The sequence below is a fragment of the Triticum aestivum genome, chromosome 1D (assembly GCF_018294505.1).
Source record: "Triticum aestivum cultivar Chinese Spring chromosome 1D, IWGSC CS RefSeq v2.1, whole genome shotgun sequence".
Classification (NCBI taxonomy): domain Eukaryota; kingdom Viridiplantae; phylum Streptophyta; class Magnoliopsida; order Poales; family Poaceae; genus Triticum; species Triticum aestivum.
This window is the reverse complement of record NC_057796.1, coordinates 457,055,094-457,068,488: the sequence shown is the minus strand read 5'-3', so window position 1 is coordinate 457,068,488 and position 13,395 is coordinate 457,055,094. Positions and strand designations below refer to the sequence as shown.

The following is a 13,395-nucleotide window of genomic DNA, read 5'->3' as shown; positions in this document are numbered from 1 at the left end:
TCCCCTGTGTTATATAAACCGAGGCCATGCTAGTTAATAGAGTATCTACTATTCATTAGAACAATCTCGTGGTAGATACATGTACTCTGCACCATCCCCCATATGAATACAATCAAAAGCAGGACGTAGGGTATTATCTCTTCGAGAGAGCCCGAACCTAGGTAAAATCATGTGTCCATGTTACCATCGCTCCAAGACGCCTAACTTAGGACCGCTACTACGAGATATATCGGATATAGAACCGACAGATGGGAAAAAGGCTCGCGTGGAGAGGGAAGAAAGAGGACAGCTAGCGATGCAATGGAAATTAACGAAGCGGCTCGGTAGGAAAAAAAATCTTTCGGTGGGAAAAAAGATGACATCAGCAAATGACATGGCATCATCATATCTTAGGAAAAATTGGTAGTGGAAGGTAGCTATTTATTAGCAATAGAGGATTAATGCTATGTGGTGTTTGGCTGCTATGTTGAATTGTAATCATAATGAACATGCACATCTCAGTATGCACATTAACACATTTACAATCTAAAAATGGTAATCAACCCAAAAATAATTGTGCATTTTTTAAATGATCAAGATCAAGAAGATCTATCTAGACACATCATCTTCACACATTCACACATTCAAATATGTAAAATGTAATCATCTAAAATGCAGATAGTAGTGGCGACAAGATCTTTGGCGGACAATTAAAGGTTGAAATTTGGGCTCGCCGAAAACCAAGATCTTTGAAGGTTCATAGCTTGTATTAATCATGGTACGGAAGATAAAAGACTAAGTTGCCATTACAAATGTAGGACCATAAAAATAAAATTTTGTATCGAACGAAGAGGCTTGAACTTGCATGTAGATATTGGTTTGAACTTGTGGCTTCTTTGTTGCCCTGCAAACATCATGGGAAGCATGTAAGCAAACTTACTATAGTAGTTATCCAATTTTAAGCTTCTAACCTTACATTACAAAGCAAAGTATAAGACCTTCTGGGTGCTCTGTTCTTGACTATTACTTTGGAAATCATCGGTTACTGCTAGAAATAAGGAGAAATACATGTGTATATCCAAACCATGTTGGTGTGTTGTTTGAGCGGTGTCAAAATTGTGCAAAGAGTAGTAACAGTACTCTGTCAAGCTTGAACCCAATGCTTCCCAGCAATGTCTTCGCGTATTTGAAAGAAAAGAGAAGAGCAACATAACACTTGACATAGCAAGAACATGTTAGTGACATGAATAAATACAGTTGTAAGACGTGCAGTTTGCTAAACCACTTGGGCTAAGTGTATAGATTTGAAGATCAACGTAACATTGAGGGGTTGTTTGGTTTCTAGCCACACTTTGCTACTTGTTAAGTTAGACAAGTTTTGTCAAGTTAGGTGTTTGTCTGGTTTTAGCCACACCTAAAGCAAAAAATAATTTGTGAAAAACAAACCCCGCATGTCATACACACAAAAAGTGTAGCAAGACTCCCCCGGGCAAGCCAAAGTGTGTCTAGCTATTTGAGCACCGAAGTTAAAGCAAGTGTGACAAACATAGTGTGATAAACTGTGGCAAAATCAGTCACAAACCAAACAAGCCCTGAGTTTTTTTCTTTTCTTTCAGTCAAACGGGCTGTAAGAGTTATATGACCTTCAGCCCAAAGGCCCAAATAGGTGGTGGAGCGGTCCACAAGTCCAGCCCAATACCCAATAGGCGGAGCGGTCAGCTTGTCAAAGGGGAATCCCGTGTACGATTGGGACCCGGGTCAACCAGGACCCGTCCGTTTTATAGGGGAAACCACAACGGCGGCGATGCGGCTACTCTCCGGCGTCCCCGCCTCCCGCCTCACCTCCCCGCGCATCTCCTTCGCCCGCTCGAGCCGTAGAAGCATGGGGGCGAACGGCCCCCCAAGCGGCACCGCCGCCTCGTCATCCTCTTCCTCGGCCACTGCCGGCGCCGGCGGCGGCGCGGCCCAGAAGCCGTGGCTGTTCGTCGGGCTCGGTAACCCCGGCAGGATGTACAAGGGGACTCGCCACAACGTAAGATTCCGGCGATCCAGCTATCTGGATCCCGCTTTGCTTATCTTGAAAGGAACTGTGCGTTTTCAGCTGGTAGCCCCTGTCGACTGTCGAAGTTAATCATGATGCAATTCATAAATCCTACTAGTAGTTGCTGCTAGAAATTACTACAGTTTTCTAAAGCCATTTTAACTATGTCTACAAACGTTGATGTTGCGTGGTTGGAAAGGCTAATTAGGCTTGATGCTAAGCTCTTCACCGGGGTAAAGGTGTTATCTTTTTGGTTGCTTGATACTACAAACTCTTGGCTTTCAGTTAACGGCGTGATTAATGTGATTAGTTGAACTATAGTCTGGATTACAGTATATCACTATTATATGCTGTTGGTAATCATTCTGTTGTTGCATACAGGTTGGGTTTGAGATGATTGATGCTATTGCAGAAGCTGAGGGGATATCTGTCAGCACTAAGCAATTCAAATCGATGGTTGGGAAAGGTAATTTCCACATAAAGCTTATTGATCTACAAAAAGTGCAGCTGTGCGTAGTTATACATCTGAGATATAATTTATAGCTGACCACTGCAACAAGCTAAATGTTGGCCTGCTCACATTATGTCTAGCTCCGTTTTTGAATTATGTTTTCCGGCTGCTTATTTTTACTTCGCTAGTTGTTCACATAAAAAGCAACCAAATAAGGCTTGTTGGTTAAGACTTGGTATTCATCATTCTGTCCCCCTGACGCACTTTCCTGTAAAAAAGCAAAATCAAATGTTCTTGCTGTTTCTATTGAGTATTATCCGACTCCAGGACGTTGTAGTAGTCTAATAGATGGGTGTGAACTGTTAACCCATCATTTGTAGTTGCACTCTGTTTTTGAGAAAAACGATTCCTTCATGACCTTTATGCACTATGCTTATATCTTTGGTTAATGTACTGTAAGAAGTATCTACATGGCAATCTTTGTGTAATCAAGAATTATGTCCTTAGAACGCAAGTTCTTAGTTTTTTTCCGCATGCTTGAATGTTTGTTCTCAGTGGACATGGATAAGTATTTATATTCCTGAAACGGCATTGTTGATCTTATTGCCTTGTATTTATAGGCCTTATTGGTGATGTCCCTGTAATGCTTGCCAAGCCGCAGACTTTTATGAATGCAAGTGGTGAGTCTGTAAGTACAGCAACTCTAATAATGCAGCTTCAGATCACTATTTTCAGCAGGCCCTGTTTACTGAATAGGACTGCCTTATGCAGGTCGGCCAGCTGGTTTCATATTTCAAGATACCACTTAATCAAGTCGTTCTGGTAAATATTGTCTGCTAGCTCACAATACATGTTTTGATGTTCCTAGTTGTTCACAAACTGTTGTTTGATTCTTTTAGATCTACGATGATCTAGACTTACCCTTTGCAAAACTACGTCTACTGCCAAAGGGGGGACATGGTGGGCACAATGGGTATTTATTTAACCTGTTCCCATCCTGCTTTGTTCCGTGGTTCTTTGTTATTTCTTCTTAATCGTTTGCCTTTGTTCTACCTTAACATATGATTAATATTTCAGGATGAGAAGTGTCATCCACCATCTGAAACAAAGCCGTGATTTCCCACGGCTAAGAGTTGGTATGTCAAACGATCGCTTCTTTAACGCCTTTGTCATTGAGGTGACGAATCTGAAAATGCAAATCGCCCAAATGTTGTGCAGGCATTGGACGGCCAACTGGAATGATGGGAGCCATCGGTTTTGTTCTACGTGCATTCAGCAAGGAAGAACAAGAAGTGGTACTTTTACCTGCATATTGCATTGTACATATTTTTGACAAAAATATACCAAACTGAACAATATGCGTGGAAATTTGCTTCTGCGCTGATCCTGTGCTTTTTTTTCTTGTAAGCAAGCACTCAGTGACTAGCTGAAGCACTATGTCGATGTGTACAAACAACCACAGCATCAACTAACTTCTGTCTCCACCCCAATCTTTTGCAGCTTGATTCCACGTTCCTGAGGGGCTTGCAAGCGGTGCGGATAATGTTGCTGGAAGGATTCAACAAGAGTGCGACCTTTGTGAACACTCCAGCTCCACAGCCACCTGAAAACGTTGAAGAGATGAAAATAACCTGACCGTAAACAACGCTGAGATGCACACTGTGAAGTGTAAATTAGTTTGTTCAGGTTAAGAGTCACTCAGGTAGCTGCAGAAACTAGAAAGCACAAAGGACCATTGTCCTTTGAGCATATGTATCCCGAGTTCCAGATTCATTTTGAGCATATGTATCCTGAATTCCAGATTCATTTGTAGAGGCGTCCAATGGAGCGCACACCAGAGCTTGTAACATTGCAGTTGTACGACATTTTCAGTCTCCAACGTGAAGCATTTATTTGTTCTAGTGCCTATATCAGCAGATTTTGTTCCAAGCAGATAACAAATTGAGTTTCTCTATATTTACATGGCTTGATTGCCGCCTTTTTGGCATTTTTAACGACTCTGTAATGAAACTTAAGGTGCATCTGTTGAGGCACAGGTTTATTGTACTTTCTAGAAACGTACTCCCTCCGTTTGGAATTATTTGTATGAATGTATCTAGATGTATTTTAGTTTAGATACATCCATTTTTGTGACAAGTAATTTCGAACGGAGGGAGTATGTGTATGTTTATCCAGTTGATTTCAAAACCTGGGATGTTTTGTCGATAAAAAATGAACATTGGGTTTCTGCATCTGATATTTCTAGGGCTCCTTTGGTTCAGAGGAAAACCATAGGAGTTTTAGAGGATTTGGATCATTGTAATTTCCCCACTATGACGTCGTTTGGTTCGTAAGATTGGAATCCTTAGGAACCTAAGGATTGGATTACGCCATGTTTCGGACGAAATTGGATTCCAATTCTTTGAATTGTTTTTAGTTTTTTCAATCCTGTAGTATAATTCAATAAAACAATGACATTTTTACCTAGTTCTTGCCGACTGCAAATGCTTGATTGATTGCTGCCATATTTCTCAGTAGTTGCTGTCAAGCTGGTCATGAGAATCGACAACTTTCTCTGAATGACTAGTAAGATGCCCGTGCGTTGCACGGAACATCAAAATGCATTGATCAGGGAGTTGTTTATTTGACAAAGTATACGGGGGGTCATCTCATGTGTGACAAATATCGATAGGTTTCTTTGGATATTCATTCTTCTCTAGAGCTCACAAGCATCCGGGTGAATAGTAAATGTAGGCAAGGTAGATAAAAAATATCTTTTGCAAATAAAAGCGTTCAAGTGTTCAACTTGCATCCAAAACTTCATAAAGAAATAACACTTGTTGTGCTTTGCAAAAAATGATCTTTCAAAATTATTTTTTGGGTATCAATTTTGTTTATTTTTTCTAGACCACCATGAATATAACTCGGGGTGACTTGGAAGGGGGCGGAGGAGATGGCGAAGAGGAGGGGGTCGTGGTGGTGGTCAGCAATGCGGCCTGAGAGAAGGCATGAGAGGCATTGGGGGCAGACGGTGCCGAGAGCAGCGACCTCCTTAGATCCTTCTTATTTTTTCCTGAGATGGCTAGATGAGGTGAGAGGGAGAGGTGGCTGAACGTGAGAGGCAGGGGGTTATCTACAAACGTGGAGTGGAGTGTGGGTTTTTTTTGCAAAATTGACATAGTTTGTCACAGATGCGTTGGATGTAGATCAAACGGTTGTAAATGAAGGATGGCAGGCACACCATCATCACCAACTCAGGATTTTATAGGAGTAGAGATCATCAGTTGGATCGGATGTAATCTGATCGAACAGACGGTGCTCGTCAGATGTCGGCCAAATCAGGGCCGTCCATCCATGCAGTTTCTACCGCTTTCCAGTTTCCACCAACCCCCACCCGCTACAGTCTAAAACCCTCGTCCACCTCCACAGTCCACATCCCACCCACTGCTCCCAATCCCCGCATCCCCGCCGCCGCCGCCGCCGCCGCCAGCTCCACCATGGCGGCCACCACCCACGCCACCGCCCCCTCCCCGTCCCTCTCCTCCCTCCTCTCCCGCCCCCGCTCCGCCGCGCCGCAGCTCCGCCTCCGCCCCGCCGCCCACCGCCGCGTCCGCTGCGCCACCGACGCCGCCGTCCCCGCCCCCGCCGCCACCAACAAGCCCCGGCGCGCGGCGGACGAGGAGGCGGCGCGGCACCGCGCCCCGGCCAACGGCTTCTCCGCCTGGTACGAGCCCTTCCCCCCAGGCCCCGCCGGCGCCGGGTCCACGGACGAGCGCTACTCCCTGGACGAGATCGTGTACCGCTCCAGCTCCGGCGGCCTCCTCGACGTGCGCCACGACATGGCCGCCCTGGCGCGCCACCCGGGGTCCTACTGGCGGGACCTCTTCGACTCCCGCGTCGGCCGCACCGTCTGGCCCTACGGCTCCGGCGTCTGGTCCAAGAAGGAGTTCGTGCTCCCCGGGATCGACCCGGACCACATCGTCTCCCTCTTCGAGGGCAACTCCAACCTCTTCTGGGCCGAGCGCCTCGGCCGCGACCACCTCGCCGGCATGAAGGACCTCTGGGTCAAGCACTGCGGCATCTCCCACACGGGTTCCTTCAAGGACCTCGGCATGACCGTGCTCGTCAGCCAGGTCAACCGCCTCCGCCGCGCCCCGCTCTCCCGCCCCATCGCCGGCGTCGGATGCGCCTCCACGGGGGACACCTCCGCCGCGCTCTCCGCATACTGCGCCGCCGCCGGGATCCCCGCTATCGTGTTCCTCCCGGCCAACCGCATCTCGCTCGAGCAGCTCATCCAGCCCATCGCCAACGGCGCCACCGTGCTCTCCCTCGACACCGACTTCGACGGCTGTATGCGGCTCATCAGGGAGGTGACCGCCGAGCTGCCAATTTACCTTGCCAATTCGCTCAATTCGCTCAGGCTGGAGGGGCAGAAGACGGCAGCCATTGAGATACTGCAGCAGTTCGACTGGGAGGTGCCAGATTGGGTCATTGTTCCGGGAGGCAATCTTGGAAACATATATGCTTTCTACAAGGGATTCGAGATGTGCCGTGTACTTGGCCTCGTTGATCGTCTGCCACGGCTTGTCTGTGCGCAGGCCGCCAATGCCAACCCGCTGTACCGCTACTACAAGTCAGGATGGACCCAATTCCAGCCACAAGTGGCCGAGCCTACATTTGCGTCGGCGATTCAGATCGGTGACCCTGTATCGGTCGACCGTGCGGTGGTTGCACTCAAGGCAACAAATGGCATCGTCGCAGAAGCCACAGAGGAGGAGCTCATGAACGCAATGTCCCTCGCTGACCGCACCGGCATGTTTGCCTGCCCGCACACCGGGGTCGCTCTCGCGGCGCTCTTCAAGCTTCGGGAAGAGGGCACCATCGGGGCAAACGACCGCACGGTGGTCGTCAGCACGGCGCACGGCCTCAAGTTCTCCCAGTCCAAGATCGACTACCATGATCAGAAGATTGAGGACATGGCCTGCAAGTACGCCAACCCACCGGTCAGCGTGAAGGCCGACTTCGGCGCCGTCATGGACGTCCTCAAGAAGAGGCTCAAGGGTAAGCTTTGAGCATGCCCTCCTGCTGCTGCTGCTGACCCCTCCGATTGGCTACTGCGATTCGATTGTCTTGTGCATCTGATTCAAATGTGATTGGTTTGCTGTGTGGAGCATTCAAACCCTTGATTTGAAATCTTGTAGGTGAGTGAGACTCTTGTAGGCGTGTCGGCGGGGAATGGTTAGGGGGTGGGGTTGATTATCTCTTGTACCGTGTTGTGTTCTATGGATAATAAACGGTTGTGTTGTGTTGCTGTTCATTGAATAATCAATCATTCAGTCTGTTTGCTCCATGTTGCACTGGCTTGCTGGAAATGTTCGCTGCTCTATGGATTGTCACTAGTATTTAAAGTTTCTTTCTTCTGAAGTTGTATTTGAGTGACGACTGACAAGATGAGGTTGGATTCAGGTGCTATACGATGCCTACTCCGGCCTTCCAGTTTACATGAGTCTAGTCGAGACTTTTTGCTTCTTCATTTTAGTTTGGTTTTTCGACAACGGGTGGCACCCTTGCATTCGTTTATAGTGTTTTCATTACAAACAATGGGCCTGTCCTGAAGGTTCCTCACGGTACCAGCACGACCCAACATCATATTCTGCAGATTTTGCAAGAACATGAGATGCCTCATTGCTACAACATTTTACATGAATAAAATTACTAGATAAAAACATCGAGGCATTATTCTTGACATCTTGGACCTGAGGCGCCTATAGATGATCTGTCAAACCCACTTTGCACCTTATTTATCCCAGATAGGCGGGTGGTCTGAACTGGGAAAATATCAGGTGCTTCCTTCGAACTACCTCTGAAAACTCTGAACTACTACATGTGTCTTATGAAAACCTGAACTCCTGCCAAAAGGCGAGAGCCTGACGCGATGCAAGGGCTTCAGCCACTTCTGGGATTTCAACATGGTGAACGGCAGCCTCATTCGCCGCCTGCACTGATCCATGAACAACGGCGCCTAGACCAGCTTGTTCAGAGTGGGCCAAAGTCGACGCATCAACATTTATCTGCGACATATCTTCCTGTGGCGGAGACCATTTTCGTTTTGATGATGAGGTATTGAGGTCATGTCAGGCTTTGATTTTACCCACAGTACGGAAGGGGTGAAGCTTCAGCTCGCCATTACCGGAGCTGTTCCTGTTTCCCCAAATACCGCGTCGTATGGTTGTTGCTAGGGCCATATTATAGCATGGAAATCTGAAGCTTCGCCGGTTAAGAATTTCAGCCCAATATCCATGGCCTCATATCAACAAACCTTGTTAGCTTCAGGCAAATACCATATGCATATTTATTTATTTCCATCCATAGCTCTTGGACATATTGGCAATGTAAAAAAGAAAAGCAACGATCCACATCTTCCTTACAATTACAATAACAGCCGTACCTTGTGGGAACTGATCTCAGTTGGAGTTGAGAACCTTGCGGGCAGACAATTATGGGCCAGCCTCCAAAGCACCACCTTCATCATAGTCTTCAGGTGGGACGAGATACCCTTCCCTGAGGAACAACGTTCAGACCGGAAAGAAAAAAGTGTCTTCAGGCCAGCTTGTAAGCCTGATAAAATCCCAAGCTTTCCTGTAAGTTTAGATGGTAGCAGTCACCTCCCCTCTTGGCCTCTTTCTCCTCTGTAGTTTAGAAGCTGGCGTCTAGGGGTCCGTGGCCTAGTTTTTTATTTTTATTTTGATATGAGGCAAAAGATTTGCCTCAGGCGGCATTACGTTACTCCAGTGCCTGCTCCCGCAATGCTCCAAAGATAGGTCTCCTCTTTAATCCTAGCAACAATGACTCCCACCGAAACGGCATTATTACGGAAGATCCGTGCATTCCTCTCTTTCCACAACCCCCCAAGAGATAAGCAACATCAAGGAAGCAAGTGGCCCTCGCGATTGGGTCTTCTTGGTAGCATTGTGGCTCCACCTATCTTTAGCGGAAGCCGCGTCACCCTGGTCGAAGGATGCACTTCATGGTGACCAAGGATCTTTGATCATGTGCCAAAGTCTGAATGGGTGGACCTGCTTGCACGGGGAACAAAGGTTACAGTTTGGCCACCCACGAGGCCACGATGATGAAGCTTGTCTACCGTCCAATCCTATTTGTTGATTGCCATCCATGCAAAGAACTTGTATTTAGAAGGTGCCCAAATCTTCCAAACAGTCGGGATCATGGCCCTGTCAGCCCGGCCAAAGAATTGTGCCTTGTATGCCGACGCCGCCGAGTAGTGTCCGCCAGTAGTGAACTTCCAAGTGATAGTGTCGGGCTTGTCAATATTAAGGTGGACATGGGAGAGCCTCTCCCAAAGGTTGACAAACTCAAAGATGTGTTCGACGGGGATGCCTTGAAGAATGTCCACCTGGGAAGTCCAGTAGTTGTCGTGTAAAGCCATTTGAACCAAGCAATTTTCTTCTTCGACAAATCATAGATTTTTGGAGCCACATCATTGGGCCTAATCCCCTTGAGCAAAGGTGACTCCCAGTACTTGGCACACATGCCATACCCAACTTGGACCTTGGTAGTCGCGACAAAGATATCTCGGTCATTGGCATCACAAGGGGTTCCCAAGCCAAACCATGGCTTGTACGGGTGAAGCCACTCAGCCCACAAGCACCGGAGGCGAAGGGGAATGGAAAACTTGTCAAGATTTAGGATTCCAAGGCCTCCATGTAGGTTGGACTTGCACACTTGCTTCCAATTTAGCTTGCATATTCCACCTATGACCTTATCACAACCTGCCCAAAGGAAAGCACGTCTGAGCGCATCGATCTTGTTCTTGACCACCATCGGTAAATCTAACACTGTCATGTAGTAGATAGCAATCGCCATGAGGATCGACTTGACCAAGATCGCATGACCCGCTGAGGCAATATGCCTTCCCACCCAAGGAGTGAACTGACTATTGTCCTCAAGGGGCTTGTAGTGAACTCTCTTCAACCTCTTGACAAAGGCAAACCAAGGTATATTCGTCGGAAAGGAGGAATACTTGGCCGGTCAGGACTGGAAGATGTCCGGAAGATCAACATTTTCGGAACGGATTGGGGCAACAAAACTTTTGGAACAATTTGAAGAACTGGACGTCCTCCTTAATGGGTGCAAGAGAAACAACGACGTCGTCCGTGTAAAGCGAACTATGGATACGCATAGCATTTCCACCAAGGGGATGAAGGTTTCTCTGAGCCGTGGCCTTCACCTGAATGTGAGGATGAATAGCAGGGGGTAGATGCTTCCATGCCTCAACCCATAACCAAGCTTGGTGGAATCGTCAGGCACGCCATTGAGCAGAATGCGCGACGAAGCCGAGGGCAGCAGTGTCGAAACCCAACCTATGAAGTGAAGTGGGAAACCAAGGTGTCAAGGCAGTTCGAGGAGGAAGGACCACCGAACCGAGTCGAAGGCTTTTTTTAATATCAAGTTTGAAGAGACGCTAGGATTTCCCAATTGTAGAAGCGTCTCGCGAGATTACGCACATACATGAAGTTGTCGTGGATGCATCTTTTTTTAATGAATGCACGTTGGGCGTATGAGAAGAGCTCATTCATGTGCGGGGTAAGTCGGTTGGACATCATTTTAGCAATTAGCTTAGCGACGACATGGATAAGATTGATGGGGCGGAAGTCGGCAATGTCCTCGCCATTCTTTAGAATGAGAGCAATGTTGACGGAGTTCAATCAATGAAAGTGAGTAGCACGAAGATCAAAGAAATGATTGATGGGAACATAATGTCCGACTTGATAATATCCCAACGGGCCTTGGGAAAGGCACCCAGGAATCCATCGGAGCCGATGGAAAATGCATTATGCTTCTCTCCCTTGGCGAATGATATGTATCACTTATTGCGATACATATCATCGCGATCGCCCACAAGAGTTCAAATGGCCGACCATTAGGGGCACACAAGCGAGCGGTTGCGGGAAGAAAACGAGTAGTTTTCTGAACATCTGGAACCTTCTCATCCGATTTTGGAAAGCTTTCGGAACCTTTTTCCTGGGGTTTTCCTAGGAGGTTTTTTGATTTTTGTCTTCCTTTTTTTTCGTTTTTCTTTCTTTCCTTTAGTTTTCATTTTTATTGTTCATTTTTCATTTTCCTTTTTTTATTCGTGGACATCTTTTTGAATTTGACATTTTTCGACAGCATGAACTGTTTCTGAGTTAGCGAGCATTGTTTTGAATTTGAGAAACATTTTTTGAGTTTGTGAAAACAATAATTCATTAATAGTGGCATTTTTTTATTTAGTGAATATTTTAAAAAAATTGAACATTTTAAAATTCATTTATTTGTTAAATTTGTGAAGTTTCTAAATTGAAGAATTTTTCAAAAGGCTGAACAATTTTTTCATTTGTGATTTTTTTAACAATACATTTTTCAGATTCGTGGACATTATTCATATTCATGATCAATTTTATGAATTCTTTAACATTTTCAAATTCCTGAGCATTTTTAGATTTTTGATTATTTTTCGAATTAATGATTTTTTTTAAATCCGTGAACATTTTTTCACACTGTGACCATTTTTCTAATTCACAAAGTTTTATTTTAAATCCATACAACTTTTTCTGAGTCATGACCTTTTTTTATGAAAGCAAAAAATCCCACAGATCATACCTATCCAGAATAAAGAAAAGCATGTTGATTTTATAGAAAAATTAGGAGGAACCAAGAATCAGAGTCTTATGGGCAAGGATGGTATTGCTAATACTACGGTACGCTACAGAACAACGTAGGGGTCAGAGCTAGTGTGCCGGTGCACCCTACTCCAGCAAAACCTGAGCGATCGGCACGGGGACGATGCAAGGGCTAATTCTCGCTTTAAGCGAGATGGAAAGCAGTTCTCGCGTAAACGCTACAGTGCCAGGCCGGCCCGTTATACCCGCGCAATCTTTAAAAAAGACAAAAGGAAATAAGGGAACCCAAGAATCGGGTGTTGCGCAGGGCTCTAGCCACCAAGCTCAAGTCGAGTTCGTGTTAGAGTAGCTGGACGCATCGTACTTGAGGCATAACGAGCTGGTTTTCGTTTTTTTTCTTTCTCCGATTTCTTCTATGTTATTCGGTTTTCTTCTTCTTTTGGCTTTTTATTTATTTTTCTTTTCTACTGCTTCATTTTTATTCTTTTTTCATTTCGTTTTCTTCAGTTTTCAATGCTTTTTGGTTTTCTTTTGTTTCTTTTCTTTTTTCCTTGTCCGTTTTTTATTTTTTTATTTTTGTATTCTTTTTACATTTTTTTTAATTTTTTCATTTCTTTCTTCAGTTTTTTCTAATTTCTGTATTTCTTTCGTTTCTTTTGTTTGTTCTTCGGTTTTCATTTTTTTGTTTTTCATTGTACATTCTCATATACATGATCAACAATTTTTCAAATAATTGTTCAATATTTTTTAAATCCTTGTTTAACATTTTCATATACATGTTCATCATTTTTTCAAATACTTGTGTAACATTTTTCAAATACTTGCTCAATATTTTTTTATACATGATGAACATATTTTAAATACTTGTTCAATATTTTTAAAATACGTATTCAACATTTTTCAAATGTTTTTCTTGTAATATTTATAATATTTTAAAGTATAAAGAAATTACAAAAATAATATGATGGCCTTCACCAGTGTTGTATCTATTCTAAAAAAAACTATTTTTCTCTAAAAAAAAGAGTTCTGTATCTCGAGAAGGCTATATATCACTTACTTCGGTATATAAGCCCCACTTACCTCTGGCATTGTTAGCGGCATGGGAACGGGGTCCCCTCAGCCTACGGAGAGCGTGCTGCTCTGACGGTCTGTCCGTCGGACGGGATGTACGTAGCGACCAAGGGAAAGATATGCCCCCACCCACGGGATATGTCGTCAAAATTTGTTCTCTTTGTAAAACAAATATGCTTTGTGTTTTTTTAAAC

General features: G+C 45.1%; 2 protein-coding genes across 2 annotated transcripts; both read left to right on the top strand.

Moving 5' to 3' along the window:
• The first annotated feature begins 1,725 nt into the window (after positions 1-1,725).
• Positions 1,726-4,379, top strand: LOC123175101 (peptidyl-tRNA hydrolase, mitochondrial). The gene is made up of 8 exons (XM_044590142.1): positions 1,726-2,011; positions 2,402-2,486; positions 3,092-3,159; positions 3,243-3,293; positions 3,371-3,444; positions 3,549-3,607; positions 3,690-3,766; positions 3,972-4,379. The coding sequence occupies exons 1-8, from the start codon at positions 1,784-1,786 to the stop codon at positions 4,104-4,106; spliced, it is 777 nt and encodes a 258-aa protein (XP_044446077.1). The 5' UTR covers positions 1,726-1,783; the 3' UTR covers positions 4,107-4,379.
• Positions 4,380-5,761: 1,382 nt separating this feature from the next.
• LOC123182911 (threonine synthase 1, chloroplastic) lies at positions 5,762-7,767 on the top strand. The gene has a single exon (XM_044595585.1). It carries the CDS (start codon positions 5,777-5,779, stop codon positions 7,520-7,522), a length of 1,746 nt encoding a protein of 581 aa, XP_044451520.1. The 5' UTR covers positions 5,762-5,776; the 3' UTR covers positions 7,523-7,767.
• The last annotated feature ends 5,628 nt before the right edge of the window (positions 7,768-13,395 follow it).

What these genes read in the sequence shown, in the direction of transcription:
- LOC123175101 (XM_044590142.1), top strand. Translation starts at nt 1,784, where the DNA reads ATGCGGCTACTCTCCGGCGTCCCCGCCTCCCGCCTCACCTCCCCGCGC. An exon ending in TTTCCCACGGCTAAGAGTTG is followed by an intron (nt 3,608 to 3,689) that starts GTATGTCAAACG and finishes AATGTTGTGCAG; the next exon opens with GCATTGGACGGCCAACTGGA. An exon ending in GCAAGGAAGAACAAGAAGTG is followed by an intron (nt 3,767 to 3,971) that starts GTACTTTTACCT and finishes AATCTTTTGCAG; the next exon opens with CTTGATTCCACGTTCCTGAG.
- LOC123182911 (XM_044595585.1), top strand. Translation starts at nt 5,777, where the DNA reads ATGTCGGCCAAATCAGGGCCGTCCATCCATGCAGTTTCTACCGCTTTC.